The sequence below is a fragment of the Zalophus californianus genome, chromosome 9 (assembly GCF_009762305.2).
Source record: "Zalophus californianus isolate mZalCal1 chromosome 9, mZalCal1.pri.v2, whole genome shotgun sequence".
Classification (NCBI taxonomy): Eukaryota; Metazoa; Chordata; class Mammalia; order Carnivora; family Otariidae; genus Zalophus; species Zalophus californianus.
In genome coordinates this window covers 91,605,444-91,629,487 of record NC_045603.1, presented here as the reverse complement: position 1 = coordinate 91,629,487, position 24,044 = coordinate 91,605,444, and the positions used below count along the sequence as shown (strand labels likewise).

At 40.9% G+C, this 24,044-nt stretch overlaps 1 protein-coding gene and 1 long non-coding RNA gene across 3 annotated transcripts in view; one reads left to right on the top strand and one right to left on the bottom strand.

Moving 5' to 3' along the window:
* The window catches only part of LOC113921377, a 67,737-nt gene that overhangs the window by 4,213 nt on the left and 39,480 nt on the right, over positions 1-24,044 (top strand). The window contains exon 3 of one of the 2 annotated variants that reach the window (XR_003519660.2): positions 18,081-18,233. This is a non-coding gene — a long non-coding RNA (uncharacterized LOC113921377). Of the gene's footprint in view, positions 1-18,080; positions 19,777-24,044 lie in introns of those variants that run through there. The other variant, XR_003519659.2, reaches the window with a different exon arrangement.
* PLBD1 (phospholipase B domain containing 1) overlaps positions 1-24,044 on the bottom strand; it is a 54,232-nt gene that overhangs the window by 20,524 nt on the left and 9,664 nt on the right. The window contains exons 2-6 of the mRNA XM_027591880.2: positions 22,384-22,603; positions 9,207-9,290; positions 7,737-7,875; positions 2,917-3,057; positions 2,331-2,475 (exon numbers count right to left, since the gene is read on the bottom strand). Coding sequence (XP_027447681.1) covers positions 2,331-2,475; positions 2,917-3,057; positions 7,737-7,875; positions 9,207-9,290; positions 22,384-22,603 — 729 coding nt within the window. The remainder of the gene's footprint in view (positions 1-2,330; positions 2,476-2,916; positions 3,058-7,736; positions 7,876-9,206; positions 9,291-22,383; positions 22,604-24,044) is intronic.

Sequence of the window (24,044 nt, the reverse complement as noted above, 5' to 3'; positions counted from 1 at the left end):
CTGGAAATCTTCAGAGTTATTTGTATCTTTAGTATAATGGTCTCTATACTATCCCAGTTGTCATCTTTAATATGGGTCTCAGCCAAGTCACAAATATTTCATGACTTGATTATTTCTGCTCTGACTCAGTAATTCTTAACACCCTTGCTTGTATCATGAAGAACCTCCAGGTCCTGATACCACACTCCTAATCCCCGGCACCCCTCCACCAACAAACAAACAAGCCACCCCAGCTTTGTTCCAGGATCAACAGCGCACAGGGAATGAAGTTCACGGCAAAGCTTAGCTCCATATGTATTGGAAGAATCCAAAGTGGCGGGCAAACGATTAAATCGTTGATTTAATCAAACGATTCTTTGTAATAGAAATGAGACCCTACATGTTTTTCATGTTTGCTGTTGAGAACAAAACTGTCCAATTAAAGAAAATATGAATCACATTGCTACAGTATCTCCTGTAAAAACATCTTGGGTTTTATTTTTTTATTTTTTTAAAGATTTTATTTATTTATTTGAGAGAGAGAGAGAATGAGAGATAGAAAGGGCGAGAGGGAAGAGGGTCAGAGGGAGAAGCAGACTCCCTGCTGAGCAGGGAGCCCGGTGTGGGACTCGATCCCAGGACTCCAGGATCATGACCTGAGCTGAATGCGGTTGCTTAACCAACTGAGCCACCCAGGCGCCCAAAACATCTTGGGTTTTAAAAAAAAGTCTTGTTTTCTCTCAAATGCTCTAAAAAAACTCTATTATCTATGTATCTATTCTGGAAAGATATATACATATGTGCAAATGTGAACAGACTTATACGTTTCATAGGAAATTCCTTCCCCATCACTACCTCTGGGATCCAGGATTATTAAGACTATGGAAGAACACCGTTCTGCAGAGATTTCAAAGCAGTGCAGGTAACATCTGAACATTGCATTTTACTGCAAATGAGAGGAAGAATATGAATATTTGACTGGCCTTGGTCTCTTGCTGTCCTTAAATTTCAGTTTGAAGGAATACAAAGAAGTCAAAACACAGTCTAACTCTGAGAGAGGAGTGCCCAGCCCCCCCTCCCTACTTTTAAAACAATTCAGCAAGCAATGACAAAGATGAAATCAGTGTTTTCAAAGGAAGGATCAGGTCACAAGGACAGAGAGATACCGGGTTATGCCACTGATCAGAATTCCTAATAGGATGGTATTAATACTACCGGGAATAATAATACCAGAAGGGGTGATGAGACTCTGACAAAGGTAGATAGATAAAACAGGTGGTTGGTATAACCACCCTGTAAGTTACAACTATGGAATTAAAGGTCAGAAGCGTCCACCTTGTATCTGTGTTGGACTCTTACATGTTTGGTAAGAGTTTTCCCCTTGCCTTTACCCATGATGGTCCCTGAAGAGGCAGCAAACCAACGCTGAGGGGGCCATTCCAGCTAGCAGACATGTTTTGTCAGGTTCACACGGTGGGTTTTGTTAAATCTATATTTCTATCTTCAGAAGTTGGAGGATCTGGCAATGCTACCTCCATATTGCTGAGTGACAACAGTCAGTGGGAGCCGAGCACTTGGCGCCCTTTCAATGGGTCATGTGTTTCCTACAATTGTTTTCCCTTTTTTTTTTCTTATACCAGCCCCCCTTTATCCATTTTACATCATCTGCCCGGCCCCTTCAAGCATAGGAGCTTGCAACTCCTACTCCACAGAGACTGCCCTTCCCACCCATCTCTACCTGTTCAAATTCTAGTCCTCATTCATGGTTCATCTCAAGTGTCAGCCTCTCTTTCCTTTCCCTGACAATCCAATATGAGCTGACCCTCTTCTGAATACTCTCAACATTCCTTACATTTCGGCTGTAGCACACACAGTACCCAGTAATAATACCATTATTATCTGTATTGTACTTATCCTGCTAGTGTAAGATTTATAAGCTTACACATTCATTCATCCATTCATTCAGCAAAAATTGATTAAGTACAAAGTGCCACACACTAGATTAAGTGCTGTGGATATTGTGACGAATAAAAGAGGCCCTCGAGGAGATACCGAGAGCAGGCTCTCTGTTGCCCGACCTGGCTTCCACCGCAGAGCCTAGGAAAGTGCCTCGTACCTCACTTGGCATTTTTTGAAGTGAATTTTCGGTAGCTATTAACTTTGTTTACACCATTCCATTAAATAAAAGCACTAGAGCAGTATTTCTTCAAAAGGCATTCTGAAAATCAACTTTCATTCATGCACACTAACCTCTAAAGGTTTCTTCTCCTATTCCAGTTACTCTGAGTCACCAAGGTTTCATTCTGAAAGAATACTCAGAGTTACTCCGATGTCCCTCTAAATTTATTTACCTGGGTAACTGCTGAAAGAGAGGCGATGACTGCTGGTGTCTTTATCTTTGATGTTGAAGTCCCAGTGTTTATATATCCTGAGCATGGCTGCGTATGTGTACCAGCTTGAGTGAGCAAAAAAGATGTTCTCAAATCCGGGAAGAACCTATAGCCAGAAGCATAGTGAATGACGCAGAGGTATACCGATAACTGACTACAAGTGTAGAAAGTGTACAGGGATTGTGTCAATTTGGGTGTTCATTGCTATATTTATCATCAGAATATGTGGCCAGGGAGCACAACATTAACCTCTAATATGCACAAAACAGACAGACTCTGTCCTTCAAGTATCCAAAATGGAAGGCCGCGGGAGGTGGGAGTGGCAGGTGCATATGGCATGAGGAATGGTGGAAGAAACAGGGGTAACATCATGTACTTTCAATTCCCTCCATCAGCTCCTTCTAATTCTTAACTTCTAGACAGAGGACCCATGAGCTGATAGATGGCTCCAGCCAGGGTTGAGATGTGGCCACACTTGGGTTGATATATAGAAAAAGTCCGCGTGGCCCGAAGCAAGGAAAAAGGCAGAGGCTGCTATGTGTCTCACCTTAATAAGAGCAGAGCAATGTCCCATGTCCCATCTCTTAAAAACCTTCAGGCTGGAATTTTTTGTTTGAGAAACCGAGGGAATCAGATCCAACAGATCTCCGACGGCATTCAGGAACTGAATCTGGAACAGGGTCATGGGCTGGGGAAAAGACAAAGACCGCTCTTAACAGTGATTTATGACAGTTGGGTGTCATTTTCTTTTTTTCCTGTTGTCAGGGATCTGTTCAGTTGTTCATTTGGGAAGGGTCCCTAATGGAACAAATGCACTAGATTTTATTGTAGCTTACAAAATAATTACCACCTTACGGTTTGTAAGAGATGTTTTGGCATGTTTTGATATCCAAAACACTAGCGGTATTTGGGGCCAAATAGTTCTTCCTTGAGAGGGGTTGTGCACTATAAAATATTTAGCAGCATCCCTGGCCTCTCCCCATTAGTATCAGTAACACCCTTCCGGTTTTGATTACCAAAAATGTCTCCGGGCATTGCCGATTATGCTCTGGAGGGAGACTGCCCACAGTTGAGAATCACTGCTTTACAGCAAAACATTCAATGAAGATACTTTTTGATTTTGATTGTGGGTTTCATGGTAGGACTAACTGGCTCGACAGCATTTACCTCAAAGCAAAGATCAGACTTGAACATGAACTTTGTGCCAACTAGAGAGCACTGTGCCAGCAAAAGTCAGTCCACCAGAGTAGCCTGGGGCTGAGCATCTACAAATTGGCTTTTAGGCAGAGTTGGTGAAAAGACAAACACCAATGACATATTAACTGGAAAACGAAAGCAAAAAAAGCAAAAACCAGAACCTGATTATTTATTTATATGCATATTCTCTTTGTGTTGTCCTTTGACTAAGTCATACTTTCATTATTCAAAATTTAAAAAATTATGATGGGGCGCCTGGGTAGCTCAGTTGATTGAGCATCAGACTCCTGATTGCAGCTCAGGTCATGATCTCGGGGTCGTGGGATTGAGCACCACATCGTGCTCCGCGCTTGGGATTCTCTCTCTGCACCTCCCCCCCCCCGACTCTCTCTCTCAAATAAATAAATCGTTAAGAAAAAATTATGATAAGATCTGTAGTGGAAATGCTCCTCACTCCTATCCTCCATTTGCTCGGGCACCACCCTGTCTCCAGTTTACCACTTTTATTTGTTTCTGTGTCTTTCTCCAGACTTTTTAACATGTCTTATAAATACATTCTTACACAAATGGTAGTGTATTATATGCACTACTTTTCACCTTGATTTTTTTTCCTCTTAATATTTTTCACTTGTTTTGGCAATCTTTCCATATTAGATGTAAAAATCTGAATGGATTACCCTATATTTTAACCAGGATTATACTGATGGACTTTCAGGGGCTTTCTAGTCTTTTGCATCCATCTTGGACCCATGATTTTGTATGTGTGTAAGTCCACCTGTAGGATGGATACCTAGAACTGGTTTTGATTTTAATAGACGTTGCCAAATTGTCTTCATAGGGCTTTTTTTAATAGACACTCTTCCAGCCTCAACAACATATTGAGTTTATTTCCAATTGGATAGGCAAAAAACAGTATCTCATTATAGTTTATATTGGCAATTCTTTTATGAGGAATAAGGCTGAGCATGTTTAAAAACCTTTGTTTTCTGTTTGTGGTTTTTTTTTTTTGCAAACTGTTCATATGCCTTATTTATTTTTCTCATCTTTTTCTTATTAACTTTTAGGAGTTCTTTAAATATTAAGAAGATTAGTTCACTGCCTGATATGAATTGCAAATACTATTTTTCAGTTTTTAATTTGCCTTTAATTTTTTGCTTTTTTAATTTCTTTATTTTATTTTTTTAAAGATTTTATTTATTTATTTGTCAGAGAGAGAGAAAGAGGGAGGGAGAGAGAGAGCACAAGCAGGGGGAGCGGCAGGCAGAGGGAGAAGCAGGCTCCCCACGCCTTTATTTTTTTAATTAAGAATGATACCATACATATGAAAGAATAAAGATGCATATGCACATTTTAGGAAGAAAAAAAAACACTTATGAACCAACCTGACAGATTAGGAAATAAAACATTAACTGTGCCTTGGAAGCCTCCAATCTCATCGCCCTCCTTACCAGCAGTAACCACTCTGCTAAATTCTGTGTGGCTCATTACCCGCTTTTCTGTTACTTTGTCATCTGTGTATACATCCCCAGACAGTGTATTTTTAAGTTTGCCTGCTTTTGTGTTTGTATAAATAGAATCATATTGTGTACATTCTTCTGCTCAACATGATTTTTTTGGCATTCATCAATGTTGATAGTGTAGAAACAGCCCATTCATTTTCGTTGCTATAAGGTATTCAGTTACATGAATATATGGTACCATGATATACTTACGATGAACATTTGGAGTATTTCCAGTTTGCAGCAAAACAATGGTACCGTGAACTTTTATGTACACAGACCCCCCAATGTACAAGAATGTCTTTAATCTCTGAGTCGATTTGCTAGGTTGTAGAACATATGTTATCTTTAAATGTTTCAAGTAACATCCAATCCTTTTCCAAAGCAGCTGGAACAATTTACTCAATCCAGCAGTGGTTAAGATTTCCCACTTCCAGTGTGTAATAGAATCTCATTGAGGTTATTTATTTATTTACTTTTATTTTAAAGATTTTATTTATTTATTTGAGAGAGCGAGAGGGCAAGAGAGAGAGCACAAACAGGGGAGTGGCAGAGGGAGAGGGAGAAGCAGACCCCCTTGGGGAGCCCAATTTGAGGCCCCGCTCTGGGGCGATCCCAGGACTCTGGGATCATGACCTGAGCTGAAAGCAGATGCTTAACCAACTGAACCACCCAGGGGCCCCCTCATCGAGGTTTTAATCTGTGTATCTTATTGAAATTAAGCATTTCTCCACATTTTTATGGGCCATTTTTGTTTCCTTTTCTGTGAAATTCCTGTTGATATTTTTGCCCATTGCTTTTTTTCTATTGGGTATTCTTTTTTAATTTATTTGTTATTCTTTACATATTTCCGAAACAAACCCTTTGTTAGTTAAATGTATTGCAAATATTTTCTCTTGGTTTGTAGGTTATTTTTCCACTTTCTATATAGTGTCTTCTGATGAAAAGAAATTGAATTAGCTGAATTTATATTTTTCTTCATGGCTAGTACTTTTTTTTGTCTTGTGCCTCTATAACTTTAAAAACTACAAGGTCTCAACTTCATTGACTTTTCTTATGCTGAAAATCTTGATATTCAATATATTTATTTATTTGCTTTATCTTACTATATTTATAAAATTTTAAAATAACAACACTAATATTATTGCTAAAGTGAGATTACTGAATTACAGTTTAAGGTTGTTTTGTTTTTGTTTTATGGTGGTGGTTCTTGTCCTTAGGATGTACCCCTTTAAGGATGTATAGTGATAACTGTGTTAAGGTCACTGGAAATAACCACTTTCTGTGTGGTTATGCCATGAACTTGATATATAGTTAGATATATTCATGTCAATTCATTTTAAGATTTTAAGGACTGTTTTTCTTCCATGTAATTAAATTTTGTTTTATAATTATGAACAGCATTTACATGGTTCCCAAGTCAAATATATATAAAGATACATTCAGAGAAATGTATATTTCATTCTTGTTCCCTCCCTTTTCTTTTCTCCCTTTTTTGGTAGGTAATCTTTTTTTTTTTAAGTATTAGATTTATTCTTTCATTGTTGTCTATTCTTAGCAAGTTAAGCAAATCAATCAATCTATCTATCTATCTATCATCTTATTTCCATTTCTTACATAAAAGGCAACAAACAATTCACACTGGTCTTCACCTTACTTTTTTACACTTCATACCAGATCCTGAACCTCACTCCATAACAGTATTTGGAGATCTACCTCATTCCTGTTATAGCCACATCATTTACGCAGCCAGTCTTCTATGTATTTGGCTGTTTTCAGTGTTTTTGATATTACAAATTATCTGCAATGAAGAGACTGGCACATAAGCCATATTGAATTTTTGCCTGTGAACCTTGGTGATAATCGTAAAAGTGGGATTCCCGGATCAAAGGGTAAATGAGTAGGCGATTTGGGTACTGAGTGCCAAGTTTTCTCTCCATAGCAAATACACCGTTTTGTATTACTACCAGTATTTAGGGAAAGGGCTTTTTTTCCCCCTTAGTCTTGCCAGCAGGGTAGACATTCACATTTTGGAATTTCTGCTAAATTGACAAGCGAGAAAGTAGAGAAAGTATGTTTCAGGATGGTTTTAATGTGTATTTCTAAACTTATGAGTAAGGATTGGTTCATATGATTAAGAATTTTTTGCATCACTTTTCTGTAAACTGTCTTTTTGTTTATTTTGTCCAATGTGTGTGTGTGTGTGTGTGTGTGTGTGTGCACGCGCATGTGTGTCATAGAGGGTGGGAAGTAAAGAACTTGTACTCTTAGACATTTTGCCTTAATAATTATATCACCAAAGATACTAACTTTATTAGGTTAGTTAAACAGCCAGTACATTCATTCAGTACATTCTTTAACCTACTCCAGAGCACAGCATTATGAAGAGATTAAGAGCTAAAGAGATTGTGTGTTAAGCTTGAATTTTGTGTCACTGAGTCAGGTGCTAGCAATATAACAAGACAGTGCTTGTGTGCAAGAAATTTATGTGCTAGTCATAATTTGATCTGCTTCTAGGTTGCAATGTTATTTTAAAGGTAATTTTCAGTATTCTTGCCATTCTTTCAATACTCTTGTCATATTTTAAAGATAACTTTCAATATTCAATATTCTTGGCAATAATATTGCCAAATGCCAATATAAATTCTGAGCAGCTTTTAAAAAATCTTACCTTTGTCCTTTCTAACTTAGCCCTCCTCATTGCTCCTACATACAGCCCATTCAGTTGTGTCATAATATAGCCTATATGTCTCCAAAATGGGTCATCCTTGTAATCTTTTATGTTTTTCCGGGTCCACTGATCTTGCTTCCTGCAAGAGAAATTAGATTTGCTCTAGAGATCTCCATGGTTGCTCATCCAAAGCTAAATTAAACCCAGACATTTAGAGATTATATATTCAGATACTTATGCTAGTGTAATTTACATTCTGGATCTTGTAACATTCCAATCATTTTGAAAGGCTTTCAGGGCAAATCCTAAATGATTTTCAATTTCTTCCTAGGACTATGACTCTTCTCTTCCTTGATAGCTTCCTGCATGCTCTATCTAGGTCTAACATTTAGCCTCTTGTGATACTGAAATCTACAAAAGTCAAGGATAGACCATCAAATGCATTTCATATAAAACCACAATGTCTCACTAAATCAGTACGGATAAGTCATTAACTTTTTTTTGTATATGGAAGTCGTAAAGTTAAACAACAACAACAACAAAAACTACTAAGGACAGGGTAGTTTATATACGTTTATATTTCTCTCCAATCGTTTTCAGAGTTTATGATTCATTCTCTTTCAGTTGTTGCCAGTAACTGCCTCAACACCTCTGTCCTAGCATGCTTAGCAAGAGAGTCTTGTTTTTTATAGTCCTTCCATTCTGTCTCTCCTCTTTTAGTTCTCTGCACTTTCTAGGGGATGACTTAACATAACTTTGTACACTGAAAGTTATTTCTGATTTGTTCAGCCTATCTCCAGATCAGCCTTAGAATACAAGGTCATCGCTTCACGGGATCTAGCCCAGTAATTTTTAATGATGCTCTGTAGGACTTCAGCATTCGACAAAGAGGTTGCTCAATGTATGATCTGGAGGGCCAAACCAGGAGCCCTTTTGTCCCCAGATTAATCACAGTCACAAATACAAAATAAATCCCACCTATAAAACAAAGAGAAAACAACTTTTCTGAATATTGAGAATTACTAAGTTTCCAGAAGACTTGATTACAATGACCATGTTCTCTGAGGACGTTCAGAATAAAGACTAATAACAGACAGTAGTACTCAACTAAGATGAGTAACCAGGCCCATGACACAGAAGCACCTCAGAGGGAGGAGGAGGGATCCCTAAGGAAGGTGGAAGCAGTCCAGGCATTTAACTTTGCCTGCCTTACACTGATGGTGTCTTCCTCCAGACATGTAATTGATAATGACATTCAACCTGACCTTTGAAAGAGCCCAAATTAGAAGACATGTTGTCTACAACCAGTTTTCATGTCATTACCCAACTGTGCTAAACCTTACTGCAAGACCAGCTCTGGAGTCCTGCCTAAGAGATAGAAAAGCAAATTGGCAAAGGAAAAATTGCTGTTTGCAACGACAGATTCAGGCCCTGCAGTCTCAATAACAAGAGGAAAGCTATTATACATACTCCATAAAATCTTGCACTTTATCCACGATGGAAGGTTTCTTAATCAACTGCGGGTAGAGGTTAATGAAGTGGTCATACATGTGTCTGAAACAGAAGAAAATGATTACATTTCTATTTTTCTTCCTAGAGTAGTCCATCATAGCAGATTATACAATTTTTTGGACTAACTATAAAGTCCCCCTATTGCAAACCTGTGCTATCTTTTTTTTTCTTTAAAGATTTTATTTATTTATTTGACAGAGAGACAGGATGAGAGCACAAGCAGGGGGAGTCGGAGAGGGAGAAGCAGGCTCCCTGCTCAGCAGGGAGCCCGATGCGGGACTTGATCCCAGGACCCTGGGATCATGACCTGAGCTGAAGGCAGATGCTTAACCAACTGAGCCACCCAGGCGCCCCAGATATAGATTTAATAATAAATAATGTACAGTACCTCTTAGGTTTCTGAACAAAACATAAACAAGATTGTACTATCACTCTAACATTTAATTCTCTCACCACAAACATAGGTTATCATCTGCAGTTTAAATTTATTATTTGCATCTGCTGATAGTATTCCATCGTATTACTACATAAGAATTCATGTATGCAACCTCAAACATTGTTGTAAATGTCTCTTCTTACATATTTGCATGTTCTTCTGGAATATATTTGGCATATATAAAAGTAGAATTGTGGGGGTGAATATCCTCTATTATCTATAGTTACTCGATATTGCCGAGTTGTTGTTCGTAGGGATTGTACCCATTTATATTCCCACCAGCTACGGATTAGACTTCTTCTGGCTCCATAGCCTCACCAACACTTGGTATAATCACACTTTTTAATTTTTGACAATTTAGATTGTGTTTACATGGTTTCTCATTATTTTAATTTTCTTCCCCCTCCCCCCCAGATTATTGGCTATTTGGGATTCTTTATTTTAAAATAAATAAATAAATAAATAAATCTTACTTAAAAAAAATAAATTTGGGGCACCTGGGTGGCTCAGTAGATTAAGTGTCTGACTTTGGCTCAGGTCTTGATCTTGGGATTCTGGGATGGTGCCCCGTGTCTGGCTCTCCGCTCGGGGCGAAGGGCGGGGGGGAGTCTACTTCCCCTCTCCCTCTTCCTCTGTCCCTCCCCCCACTCATCCTCTCTCTCTCTCAAATGAATAAATAAAATCTTAAAAAAAAATAAATGTGTTGGGGCACCTGGGTGGCTCAGTCAGTTAAGTGTCCGACTCTTGATTTTGGCTCAGGTCATGATCTCAGGGTGGTGAGATCGAGCGCTGCAATGGGTTCTGTGTTTAGTGCGGAGTCTGCTTGAGATTCCCTCTCTCTCCCTCTGCCCTTGCCCCCACCCCCCCCATCCCCACTCACATGAGTTCTCTTGCCCTCTCAAATAAATAAATAAATTAATTAATTAATTTAATGTGTCTCGTGCTGGAAATATTTTTTAATTGATATAATTAACATATAACATTGTGTAAGTTTAAGGTGTATAATGTGTTGATTTGATACATTTATAGATTACAATATAATTACCACTGTAGCATTAGTTAACACTTCTATCACATCACAAAATTATTTTTTTGTGTGGTGAGAACAATTAAGATCTAGTTTTTTAACAACTTTGACATTTATAATACAGTATTGTTGACTATAATCACTACGTTGTGCAATAGATCTCCAGGACTCATTTATCTACTAGTTACAAATTTGTACCATTAAACATCTCCCCAATTAATTGATAAAAATAATCAATTTATATTTATTTTGATTTAATATGTTTGGAACTGTTTGTACAATCTTTTCTGTTTTCCATTTACCGTTTCTTTCTCTGTCCCCCTTTTTATGTTTCCCTTGTTTAGCTAACATTTTCATTATCATCCTTTTTACTTCTGCTAATTTAAAAGCTGTAAAATCTATTTCTATTCTTTTAGTGATTATCATTAATTTTTAGAAACATTCATAACTATGAATTTCCTTATAAAGTCTAAGTGAATTTTATATTTCTCTCCTCCTCCAAACATGATTCATATTTTAGGAAGTTTTAACTGCCCATTGACACCCCCATCGTAGTATTGTTCAAAGATTTAGTTTTATTTTTTTAATTAAAATTTTTCTATTAAAATATTTTTAACTTTTACAATCAAATTTTATTAACTTTTTTGTTTCTTGTATTAACTATTGCTCCTTATAGCCCAAATTTCCCTCCTGCTATTTTTGTTAATGTATATCCTACTATAGTTTAATAGAAGTCTGTGGGTGGTAAAACATTTTAATTTATGTATCTGAAAATATCCTTATTTTGCCCTTGCTCTTAGATGACTTAAATGGTTATAAAATTTGAGTTTAGTTATTTTCCCGTAGTACTTTTAAAATATTATTTTCATATCATCTGGTTTTATTGTTGCTGATGAGAAGTGTGTTGCCAATCTAGCTGAGATTCCTTTGTAGTCAATGTCTTTTCTTTCTAATAGCTTTTTTTTTTTTAAGATTTTATTTATTTGACAGAGAGAGACACAGCGAGAGAGGGAACACGAGCAGGGGGAGTGGGAGAGGGAGAAGCAGGCTTCCCACTGAGCAGGGAGCCCGATGTGGTATTTTGTCCCAGGGCCCTGGGATCATGACCTGAGCTGAAGGCAGATGCTTAACTGAAGGCAGACGTCCCTCTTCCTAATAGCTTTTAAGATTATTTATCCCTGGCGTCTCTGGGTGGCTCAGTCGGTTAAGTGTCTGACTCTTGATTTTGGCTCAGGTCAGGATCTCAGGGTTGTGAGACTGAGCCCCGTGTTGGGTTCCACACTGGGCGTGAAGCCTGCTTGGGATTCTGTCTTTCCCTCTCCCTTTGCCCCTCTCCCCCAAAAAACAATTTTTATAAGATTATTTATCCCCAATTTTCTGTAGTTTTGCCCACAATGTTGTAGCAACTTAATAGATGTGTCTTCCGACTAAGGACTCATGTCTTTCTAAATGTTGATAAATTCTCAACTATTACCCTGTCAACTATTGCTTAGCTGCAATTTCCTCTAGTCACTTTTTCTGGGATTCCTAATAGATGTATGTTGGAGTCTCTTAATCAAACTGCTGTAATAGCAGGTCTCTCATTATTTTTACCCTTTATCTCTTTGGGAAATATTTTATGTAAACTCCTCAATACTAATTTCCGATTCGGATTTTTTCTCTGATTGTGTCAAGTTCAGGGTTTGCCCGTTTATCATTTTTTTTAATTTCCATAACTTTCATTTATAATATTTCACCGTTTCTTTAAAAGTCTACCTGTCCTCTTATTTATTCCTTTTTTGTTTCATAAATTCTTCAAGTTTTACATCATTTATAACTAAGAGTGTCTTAGGCATATTTAAAGACTTTATTAAACCATTCTATGAAATTAATCTGGAGTGTATTCACGACATTGTTGATTTTGTTGACTGTTTTTCTTTCTTTCTTTCTTTTTTTAAAGATTTTATTTATTTATTTATTTGACAGAGAGAGACACAGCGAGAGAGGGAACACAAGCAGGGGGAGTGGGAGAGGGAGAAGCAGGCTTCCCGCGGAGCAGGGAGCCCGATGCGGGGCTCGATCCCAGGACCCAGGGACCATGACCTGAGCCGAAGGCAGACGCTTAATGACAGAGCCACCCAGGCGTCCCTTGTTGACTGTTTTACTTAGCAGTCAATTTCTTTGCGTATTTTGGAACTTTGGTATGCAAAGTTATTCAAGTTATTTGTTTCTATTCTCATATTCTCTCTCTTTTTTTCTATCTCCCTACTTCCACCACCCTCCTCTCACTTTTCCCTAAATGACTGCATCTGACTCTGTGAAAACCAGGTCTTATAGTGGCTTTTTGGGGACTTCTTTCCTATGGGGATATTGCAGATATATCTGTAATTGAACCGGCACATGGATGATTTGGTTCTTGTTGGCCCACCCCAACCCCCCCCCCCCCCAATCGCAAGCTCATGGTTTCTTATAATCTGTACACTAGGATGCACATCAGTATAAATTATTCTGATGTGCATCCTAGTGTACAGATTATAAGAGCCTCTTAATTTTATAAACTGTCAAAAGCATCGAGGTAACTTCGGTTCGGCCTCGACTCAACTCACTCAAGTCCTGAGGCCTTCACCCGTCAGCGGGGATGGCTGTCTCTGCCTGTTTCATGCCAAGAGCCCAGCAGATCCACACTTCATCACTGTTTTCTATTCTATTTCTGGCTCGAAAGATGTTTAATCTTGTTTTGGGACCCACTATATTACTATAATGCTTTCTATATATTTTATGTACCTTTTACTCTAAGTTTGGAGCAATGCTCTCTGGACTGAAAATTTATCTAAGGTCCTGGTTCTGGTTTTTATTTGATGCTTTTTACTGACTGAGGAAGGTTGGCATTGTAAACAGGAGGTGGTGACTCAGATTCCAAGAACAGGAATTTGGCTCACCATACTTTGGAACTTTAGATATCCTTTAGTAATTTCCAGAATTAAAACTGATAAAATGAGAATAGTTCTATTGCCAGTTAGGTAAACAACATTAAAATCCTTTGAAATCTTTTATGATCCTTGAATTCAATAAATTCACTTCATGAGAGCCTTTCCTTCAAATTATTTCTAAATCTTTTAAAAAACTGAGTTATCCCATTTAACTTTTGTTCACGTATTTTTTTATGGTGCCACATTTATATTATTAAGTTCATCACGTTTCTCTAACTACCACCTCTAAAACGGAGGGAGAGAACAGCAATAAAGCTAGACAGGTCTGTGGGTGACAAGAAAGGGACCCTCTGCCTGGGCTCATACTCCAGGTGAATGGAATACAGAAATTCCCTGTGAGTCTGATGACGTGATTTAGTTGCTTGGGGAGGAAACAACCCACAGTTTGCCACCCCAGGGCTTCATGGAGAAGTGGAGATGGCTGCCTGGGCTGTCTGGGCTCATGAGCCTTGCATACCTCAGTGAGCTCTGGGGAGAAGTCAAACATTTTTTTGTGTGTGTGTGTGGCCCGATGTGGAATAAGTGGACATTGGACCAGCTGTGGTGACTACTGCCAACTCAGGTGGCACTGATTATACAGCTGGAGACCAGGGACACCACAGAAACCTCATCAGATGTCACACAGGGAAATATCCAAGCTAAAGACTGAACAAGATTGTTCCAATTCAGTGGATGCCGGAGAAGGACAAAGGACAACCACTGATTAAACATCTCCCCTCCCTCCAAGATGCTGCAGTAATACCAGTCCATTCTGAGATAAAGTGTTTGGAAGAGGAGTGAAACATTCTGAATTGACTCAGTTTAAATAATAAGTTATTTGTTTGTATAGAAATGGCTATGGTAACATGTTCTGCCATCAGGAGTTTCTTAAAATTTAAATGTTTTATATAAAAACAAAGTTCTATTTTGGAAAAAATAATTTGTAAGCCACAAGGCTCATTCAGGTAAAGAAACAAAAAAGGCCTTCATAATTCTTTCCCAAAGTCTTCATCACTGTACGCTGTCTACCCTCCATCCAGAGTTCTAGATCCTCTCAATTTTTCAGTCTATTTCAAAATAGAGCTAGGTTTCTCAACTGGAGTGATTTTTTCCTCCACAGGGCATTTGACAATGTCTGTAGGCACTTTTGGTTGTTACACTAGGGGGTGTGTGGGGGAGGTGCTGCTGGCATCTAGTGGGTAGGGGTCAGGGATGCTGCTAAACACTGTGCAATGCACAGGACAGCCCCCACAGCAAAGAATTATTTGACCCAAAATGTCAATAGGGCCGAGGCTGAGACACTTTGAAACAGAGGAACATGGATCTTGACTTGGGGGTGGTTGCTGAAGATGTCCACATAACAGTAGATAGGACATTTGGAGGTATAGAGGGGTAACTGGACTGGAATCATGGAGCATTTATTTCTCTTTTTTGGTTGGGGGTGGGGAGACCAGATTTTTCTATTCTGACATTCAGAGCAGGGGAAGAGACACCTCCACCTTGAGATAACATATCCTGCCCCATTCAGGAGCCCTGAGGAATACAGTCCACTTTCCTCAGGTTGAGGCCCTTCTCTGATCCCTGGGTCTGGGATTCTACACTTTTGTGTGGTAGAGCAATAGAGGACAGCAGTTAAGGGTAGAGACTTTGAATTCTGAGTTCAAAGGTTGACTTCACTACTTCTAGGCGGCATGACCATAAGCAAGCTGCCCAACTTCTCCATGCTTCCAAATTCGCATCGCGCAGAGCCAACACTAGGATCCACCTCACGGATGTGTTATGTTGATTCCAGCTCTCCGGTGTGTAAAGTCAGTAAGTTTCCTCCTAAGTTGGCGAAGACTTTGCTTACCTTTACTTCTCTCACATGCATGCGCATGTGAAAATCATGAAGACACACATACTCCCACCCTACCCTGAGTCTTTCTGCATCACGTTAATACCATATCATTTAGCACCTGTTAGGAGCTGTGTTCTTCTCTTTTCTACTTGCTTTAACTTTCTGGCCCTGAGACCATAACAAGCTCCTCTAGAATTTCCCATAGCAACGAAGCCACCTGCGTGCATATATGTATATGTGCACTGAAACTCTGTAGCTAGACAAACTGGTCCCTGCTTACTAGCTTTGTGACTTTTGGCTTGTTACTTAACTTCTCTGTGCTCAAGTGTTCGTGTCAATAATAATGGGAATAATAATATGTACATCACAGTGTTGTGGAGTAAGTAAGTTAACTTGTAAAATGCTTTGAACAGTGTCTGGCCCATTTTAAATGCCATATAAGGGCTAGTCATCGCCATCGCCGTCATCATCATCAGGAGGAGCACCTTGTGTTCATGGGAAGATCCAAATAATTACTAGTTCTTGGGCCATTTGATATATTTGAGGATGGGAATGTGTCTCACTTTGCTTTGCCTACCGTCTTGAGTGGGAAGCATGTTGAGTTTCTAGCATCGAAGGAGCAACGGGGGGCTATGGAAGAGATTCTTGAGGTATTTCTTGGTAGTAGGTCAGAAACAAAAGGGACCACCTTTGACTGACTTCCTCTACTTGTGCCATAATATTGCTAGAACCTCCTTTCATCCTAGTTTTACCAACTGTTGTGTCAACAACCAACTTAAATGGAGTTCTCTTCGAAGAACGTGCTCAGGAGCTAACCCACCTCCGGCCTTTCTCCCCCTTCCCAGAGCCTGGCAAATAATTCTTTGTTGTGGGGGCTGTCCTGTGCATTGCACGGTGTTTAGCAGCATCCCTGACCCCTACAAGGCAGTGTAACATGTGTTTGCTGCAGTGAATTGGCTCACCCCAACTAGAGAATTCCAGAGGACATATTTCAGCCGCTGCCTCAGCCACACACAGGCTCAGCCACTTTATTAAAAACTGGAGCAGACCTGGTACTCACACCCTCATCATCATTCTTTGCAGAAAGGTTTCATGACTCATTTTACTAAGACCCATCCAGGACTATTTATCAGCTTTTACATCATTAGTGAGACACGAGATACTCTGATTAGGGAGTCAGCCCATCAAGTTAAAAAACTGAGGAAGAAACTCCATTTGGCCACGGTTGCTAGACACTGCATTACATGGAAATATGTACCTCACACTTTTGGTTCATCCCTAAAGAACTGGAACAGCACAGGATTCAATTAAACCTAATCAGCAATGTAATTAAGTAACTGCTAGGGGCAGAAGCGCTGTGCCAGGTGTCTGGGGTATATAAAGATGAATAAGACAGGGATCTCCCCCAAAGCACTAACAGATGGTGGAGGGGAGAGGAGGAGCTCAATCCAGTGGGAATGGAATCGGAGAACGCTTTGAGGAGCTAGCACGTGAGATGGGTCTTGCGGGGCTGAGCAGTATTTCAACTGATGTGGGGGAGGCAGCGTCTGGCTCTCAGAGAACGGCAGTGCTAAGAGTTGCTGGAAAGGGATGTGTGACAGGCTGACAGGGCAGCATGGGAGAGCTCAGGAGCCCACCTGGAAGGAATGTTTGCATGGAAATGGCAGGGTCTTGCAGGGAGCGGCTGCTCAGGAGATGGGCGGGGGCGGGAGAGCATGAGGAAGGGCAAGACAGTGACAGAAGCCCCCGGAAATGTCTAGAGCTGCCTCCACGATGTGGCCCGGCTAGACCTGCTGCTTCCACTCTCCCCCCTGGGATAACGGTGCAGCGGCAGGACTGGAGATGGCCTGGGGCTTCGTGAGAAAGCACAGAGGGCTGGGCCCAGGGCCCAGTTGTTCTCTGGAGAGTGTTGTAAGAGTTCAAGGAAGCAACCAATTACTGAACACTTCAAATGAAATGATGAAGGATTTCAGGATATTTCTTTGTTTTCATTTGGCCTTGCAAGTATGTCATAGGTTGGAAAGAGCAAATTATTTCCTCCAAGGTAGTTAAACCAAGCTCTTTATCACAGTATCTCAACTGTTCCTACCACCATACCAACCTTGCACACACTTCTCTCCCTCAAGGTTCTGGAGAATATAAGGAATATCACTCCATTTTAAATGTGGTGATGTGGGAAGAACATGGCAGCCCTAAACTTCCCATGACTCTTGGCAGCTGCCTGAGCAACTTTGCAAGCTGAAAGGAGAACAAGGTGCGTGCCTGGGTGTCCAGTCGGTTCCGCTTGGGACTCTTGGTTTCAGCTCAGGGCATGACCTCAGGGTCGTGAGGTTGAGGCCCTCGTGAGGCTCTGCGCTCAGCACCGAGTCTGCGTGAGATTCTCTCCCATCTGCCCCTCCCCCATGCTTGTGTGCGCGCACATCCACTCTCTCTCTCTCAGATAAATAAATCTTAAAAAAAAAAAAAGGAAAACAAGAAAAGGTGGCTCTTTCTTTTGGCTTTAGCATAAATTCACCTTCTCAAACCAGGCTCAGCTGCTCTTTTTTTTTTTTTTTATTTAAGATTTTATTTATTTATTTGACAGAGAGAGCAGGAGAGCACAGCAGCAGAGGAAAGAGGGAGAAGCAGACGTCCCGCTGAGCAGGGAGCCCGATGTGGGACTCGATCCCAGGACCCTGGTATCATGACCTGAGCCCAAGTGCCCCCGCAGATGCTCTTGCTCCAAAGCTGTGTCTTGGTAAGTGGAATCACACTTGCAAACACCTCCAAATAACAGTCTCCAGGAGTATAGGTTTTTAGATGAAAAACTGATGTCTGCGTATGAAGATGCTATTGCTTCTCAGACAGTTGCCCACGTGTAGCTGAAAACAAACACAAACAAAACCCTTGCCTGTGACTTGTAGTCCTCCTCTGTTGGTTTGTGACTCTAGCCACAGCTTCCCGAGGGTTGACAGTTTAAGCTCCTCTGCTTTGCTTCAGAGAATGCCGAATAGCTCTGCTTAGAGGCAGCCACCCTGCCTCTCACAGCTCCGTCAGGAGTGTCGGTGGGCTGCCCGGCTGTGCGGCCAACTGCAGCAGGTCCTTGGTGGTGCCTCCAGCCTGGGAGTTGCAATCCTTGAATCCTTCCAGTATGCCCTCTGTTCTGTCTCCCTCCTGGAGCTCTTATCACCGGGAGCCCAGCTTCCCCATTCCATTTCGAAGATCTCCTTCCTTCAAAATGAGCTCTTGGGCGTCAGAATATATGACAAGCCTTCTCCTGGACCATAGGGAGGAAATCGATGGCCTCCTCTCTTCTTGTCTCTTCTCCAGCCCATTGCCAGGGATGTTCTAAGCATGCTGGGTCACATCCCACTATTGTGAGCTTTGAGCTAGGCACAGAGTAAGTCCTTTCAATGCAAGCTGGGCAATCTTCCCTATTTATTTGACTTTTCAGGAATGCGATTAGATTGACAGTCTCTTAAGAGGTGCTCATGGGAAATGTCTTTCTAACAAAGTTTGGGTTGCAATGCTTCCTTTTCCTTTTTTGGTTCCGTTCTCCTTCTTTCCTCCTTGCTCCCTTCCTCTTTTCCCTTTTTATCCACTCCTTCTCTTTCTCTTTCTCTTTTTCTCTTTCTTCTTCAAATATACAATACTGACTTCTCTCTTCCATCCAGCCCCTTTGGCTCTTTGTCACGGTTCTTCCTGATCACCAACATTTTCTGTTCCAGGAGATCTATCAAAGTCTCTGCAGGGCAGAGGTCCTCTCAAGACTCTTGGTACTGCATCTATGGGAAGCCCATCCTTGGTGCAGGTGATATCCTTGAACTGTCAGTAATGAATACAAAACAGAGACGCTGTCTTTCAAATTCAGGAAACCTCTGAGCACTCTATGATTGAAATGAAGAATGACAACTGCTGAATAGCCAGGCTTCCATCCAAAGCCTTCCAGGATACGGCCCCCATCTACCTTTTTAAACCTGTTGCCCTCTGCCTAATCAATGGAGCCTCTACTCCACCCTCGCTCATTTGTAAATGCAACTTACTCATCTCAGACTCACTGCCTTTTTTCAGTACTTGGTTCTGTTTCCTTCTGCCCAGAATTATTTTCCTCTTCTTCCCAGCCAAGCCGAATGTTCTCACCCATCAATCACCAGACCCACAACTCACTCCTTCCACAAAGCCTTCTTTGACTGTTCTGGCCCATGAGGTGCCTTCCTTTTGGACTGTTGTAGTATTTATGATTCAAGCCCTCTTTCCAGGCTGTTGTCTGCAGCAGAAATGTTCCCAAGAAGAGTCTCCCAACTTTACCTTAATGATCCATTTTTCACTGAGGTTACTAGACCCACCCCTTCCTCACTCCTGATCATTTGCTCACAGGTGCTACTACTGGCCTGAAGGGAGGGAAGACTCAGTTGCCAGATCCTCAAAATGGATCACAATATGCAGGAAGTTGTTTTTATTTATTTATTTATTATTTTTGTGAGAGAGGGAACATGCAGGTGGGTGGTGGGGGGAGGGGCACAGGGAGAGGGAGAGAGAATCTAAAGCAGGCTCCGCACCCAGCACAGAGCCCAAAAAAAAGAGGGCTCAATCTCACAACCCTGAGACCATGACCTGAGCCAAAAGCAAGAGTTGGACGCTCAACTGACTAGGCCCCCCAGATACCCCAGGAAGTTGTTTTCATCTTAAAACACTCACACATGTCAAATTTTCTTTGAAAGACTGGGCAAAAATGCAGAGTAAACAAACAAAAAAAACCCAGTTACTGAATAATAGCTAACTGTTTTCCTTTTAAGAAATAAAATTTAAGTAATTTTACTCTAATATAGAAGTATTTAAAAAGTTACTAACAGGGCGCCTGGGTGGCTCAGTCGGCTGAGCGTCTGCCTGTGTGGCTCAGGTCATGATCCCGGAGTCCAGGGATTGAGTCCCACGTCGGGCTCCCGGCTCAGCGGGGAGTCTGCTTCTCCCTCTGCCTTTCACCCTGATTGTGCTCTCTCTCGCTCGCTTTCTCTCTCTCAAATAAATAAAATCTTTAAAAAAAAAGTTACTAATAGAATTGATATTAACCCGTATTTCTATGGATCTTCTTCGTTAATGGGTAAAGGTACTCAAGGATAGATCAATGCTTTATATTAAGAATAAGGGTAGGGGTGCCTGGGTGGCTCAGTCGTTAAGCGTCTGCCTTTGGCTCAGGTCATGATCCCAGGGTCCTGGGATCGAGCCCCACATCGGGCTCCCTCCTCAGTGGGGAGCCTGCTTCTCCCTCTCTCACTCCCCCTGCTTGTGTTCCCTCTCTCGCTGTGTCTCTCTCTGTCAAATAAATCAATAAAATCTTTAAAAAAAAAAAAGAAGGGTAAAATGATAAAGTTACCCCTAGAAGTGAGATGTTAAAATTTATGTTTTCCTGAGACATAAGAATATCAGACATTCCACCTTCATCAGAAGCCTTCTGGCAAATTCCCTAAAGCTCCTGTTGTGATACCCATACCCACAGAAGACATGCTCATCTTTACTACAGTCTCAGATTAGAGCTGCTCCCTCAAATCACAGTTTCCCTTAAAGGCCCATTATGTATAGCACTCATGATAACCTAATGTATTTATAGCCACACAATTTCAGCCCAAATTATTTCTCTAAACTTGCAACTCAATTTAAATAATGCAATCAGAACTAGTAGATACACAGTAAATATAGATTTATAGAGAAGGATGAAATGTTCAGATATATATTATATATATTTATATTTATATAAATTTAAACACTTTTTTTTATTTTTTATTTTTTTGTGCAGAGAGGGGCAAAGGGAGAGGGAGAGATAATCTTAAGCAGGCTCCACGCCCAGCACAGAGCCTGAAAGGGTGCTCAATCTCATGACCCTGAGATTGTGTCTTGAGCCGAAATCAAGAATCGGATGCTTAACCAACTGAGCCACCCAAGTGCCCCTAAACATGTTTTTAAAATCTTAATCCACTTATCAAGCTTTATACATCTCTGAGTAGTATACCATTAAGGGGACCTGTATGGTAGAGTAACAAAAATTTGGTATAAAAAGAAAAACAGGAATTTCTAGTTCATTAAAAAAAGAGATATTAAAACACAAGAACTAGTTATTCAACATTTGATATAATCTCCAGCACTTAGAAACAAATTAAGATTGGCACTGCACTTAATAAGGTGCCTTACAAAGGTGGTAACAGCACACAATAGGGTTTGGTTAAACTGCCCTCAAGCGTCTAGGTCACAGATAATAAAAGAAAAAAGCCAAATCATCAAGACACTTTTTATATCAAAGAAGGGATGAGGCTTGATTAAATGAGTTGCAACCTTCTTAAAGAGCTTATCTCAGAAAAGGATGTGTCCTGATTGCATTATTATTAACTACATCCTTATTTTCATAAGACACAGGGAAAGATGTAAGAATTAAGTAACAACAGAACTAGAAGGACTGTTTATATTAGACATCAGGATTTCAATTTAAAATTTTTGCCCACTTGAAAGTATTGTTTTAAGACTGTTGAAAAAAATGTTCTTACATTTTAAATTTAACGAATCCTCTGTGTTTTGTGTTTCTCAGTCACTCCACCTATCATTTTCTTTCTACCAGACAATAAATGGCTAGTAGGATAAAATGGCTTAGCTGTATTTTAAAACAGCTTCACAAAAAGAAAGATTTTAGGTGCCACAAGAATGGAAGAATGCCACAGTTGGCGGCTTTGTTCCTTCCAAAGCAGGTACTGATTGGAGGTAAAAATGGGATTCTGATCATGTTTCTATCCCATGAGAGGGACCTCAGCTACTTTCCGGTTCTAATGTCCAATGTCAGGAAGACAAAGCCACTGGTGGACAAAGAAAGGGACAGAGTTGCCTGGTAGTTCTCCACCACAACTGAAGACTGAAGTACTTACGGGGCAGTGAGGTAACCCTCCAAAAAGCCAGCCACAAACATGGTGATCTCATTGCTCAGGGTCTGAGAACCATACCCCGCTCTGATCTCCAGGATGCCCCAGCCTGTGGTTTTCATAGAGTCATTGTAAAAGCCATAGGCGTCCCCATTCCTGTCCAGTACATTTTTGACTTGCACTGTTTTTTCAGCAGGCATCCAGTACACGGTTGCATAGTAGACTTCTGGAAGAAAAGAAGAAGCAATGATAATAGGATGCCATTTAACTGATTTGCTAATGCATTTTTTTTCCATGTAACCAACAACTGCAACACATTTGCTTTTAAAGAATTCCATTCTATTATAAGTGGGAAACTGCCACTATTAGCATCAGGAAATCTGCCACTGTAGTTTGTCCTTGTTCTTAAGTGGGGAAAAGCTAGAGCCTGATCAAGGGGGATAAGCTCAGAGCACAGTGAACTAGGTCAAAGGTAGGGGGAGGTAATTAGAGCATCACAGAGGTGGGTCTACATGCTTCATCCTTAGAGATGGGATTCTGGGCAAGGCCAGAGCTGGAGCCCTTGCCCAGCTCTTACTTCAACCAAGGATAGGGTTCATGTACCTGGTCCGTAACATTTTTGATCCCCAAGTCAGTTGGACCAAAGCATCCATATTCTCAGGCATCTTATCCTATCTCTCTTGCCTCATTCTTTTTTTTTTTTTTTTTATTCATGAGAGACAGAGAGAGAGAGAGAGAGAGAGAAGCAGAGGGAGAAGCAGGCTCCCCACTGAGCAGGGAGCCTGATGCGGGACTCGATCCCAGGATCCTGGGATCATGACCTGAGCCGAAGGCAGACACTTAACCATCTGAGCCACCCAGGTGCCCATCTCTTGCCTCATTCTTCACACGTGACATTACATTCTTATCTTGCAGAGAAAAACCTCACCTATGAGCCTCTCAAGTTCTTGATAATTTTGTGAATTCATCCTTACAAATCCTATAGCCATCTCTCTCTTCTGGTTCACCTCAATCCTCTACCCATGCTATGGATCGACTCCTCGCACTTTCCTTGGGAACTTTGTTCCATCCTGTATCTTGTTCCTGTACCCTAATATCTCTTCCTGCAGTGGCCCCCCTGCTTTAGTGTACTGACATGCTCCATTGTCTTGTGGCCAAGGGCAAACCAATCACAGAAGCTCTCTCTGGATCCTGGGACCAGATTTGGCCATTGCCAGAATCTCTCACTCCTCTCATGAAATTATTACAAATATTATAGGGCACACTGTGTCAAGGGCTCAGCTAGGTACTGGTGAGAGAGCTGTGAATATGACTGGCCCATTTCCAGGCCTCATCGTTTTGAAAGAGGAACACACACACCACTTCCTCATCTTCCTCCTGTCAGCCTGCTGCAGCTGGCCTCCATGCCCACCCTGCTACTGACACTGTTCTTCTTGGGTCACTAATAATGTCCTTGAATCCTATTGTCACATGAACTGCTGAGAGCATTTGACCCTGATGAGCACTTGTTCTTAAAGGTCTTCCCTTCCATGCATCTGGCTCAACATGAATCTCCTGTACCTCCTCCTCTGCCTGCTGTCTTCTTCTTTGTCCCCATGGGTTCCTCTTTATCTTGTACACCCAACAGCACACTTGATAACACCACTTGGATGATTCCATAAGCCAAA